The 341-nt window shown below is 55.1% G+C and overlaps 1 protein-coding gene across 1 annotated transcript in view; it reads left to right on the top strand.

The window, feature by feature from the left end:
• The window catches only part of LOC119591773, a 15,010-nt gene that overhangs the window by 12,979 nt on the left and 1,690 nt on the right, over nucleotides 1–341 (top strand). The window contains exon 7 of the mRNA XM_037940518.1: nucleotides 160–320. Coding sequence (XP_037796446.1) covers nucleotides 160–320 — 161 coding nt within the window. The remainder of the gene's footprint in view (nucleotides 1–159; nucleotides 321–341) is intronic.

Below are 341 nucleotides of genomic sequence, written 5' to 3'. Positions count from 1 at the left end.
AAAAGAAAGCTATTAGATAATATAATATATTTTGATCTGCGACTTCCCATTCGCAACTACCTACTGCCTCTTTCTCAACCCATTTCCTCCCTTCCTGCTTTCCACCTCATTGCGTTTCTCCCCTATTCGCCTTTACCCGCAATTCCTTCGTCCCTTCAGCTCACCAGCCACCGCTTCCGTGCACATTCCCCTCGACTGGACCGTCCGCCTCACGTCTGCCTTTGCGCCGATGTTCGTGTACGAGTTCGAAAACCGCGGCCAGTTCGGATGCATGGACCGGTACCTCGCTCAGGGCCTCGGCTTGCCTCAGGCCGCCTCCCGTACTGCCCCCTCGCTTTCGG

Source organism: Penaeus monodon, chromosome 29 (assembly GCF_015228065.2).
Source record: "Penaeus monodon isolate SGIC_2016 chromosome 29, NSTDA_Pmon_1, whole genome shotgun sequence".
In the NCBI taxonomy this organism is placed as follows: domain Eukaryota; kingdom Metazoa; phylum Arthropoda; class Malacostraca; order Decapoda; family Penaeidae; genus Penaeus; species Penaeus monodon.
The sequence above is the reverse complement of the archived record's forward strand: the minus strand, read 5'-3'. Positions and strand labels throughout refer to the sequence as shown.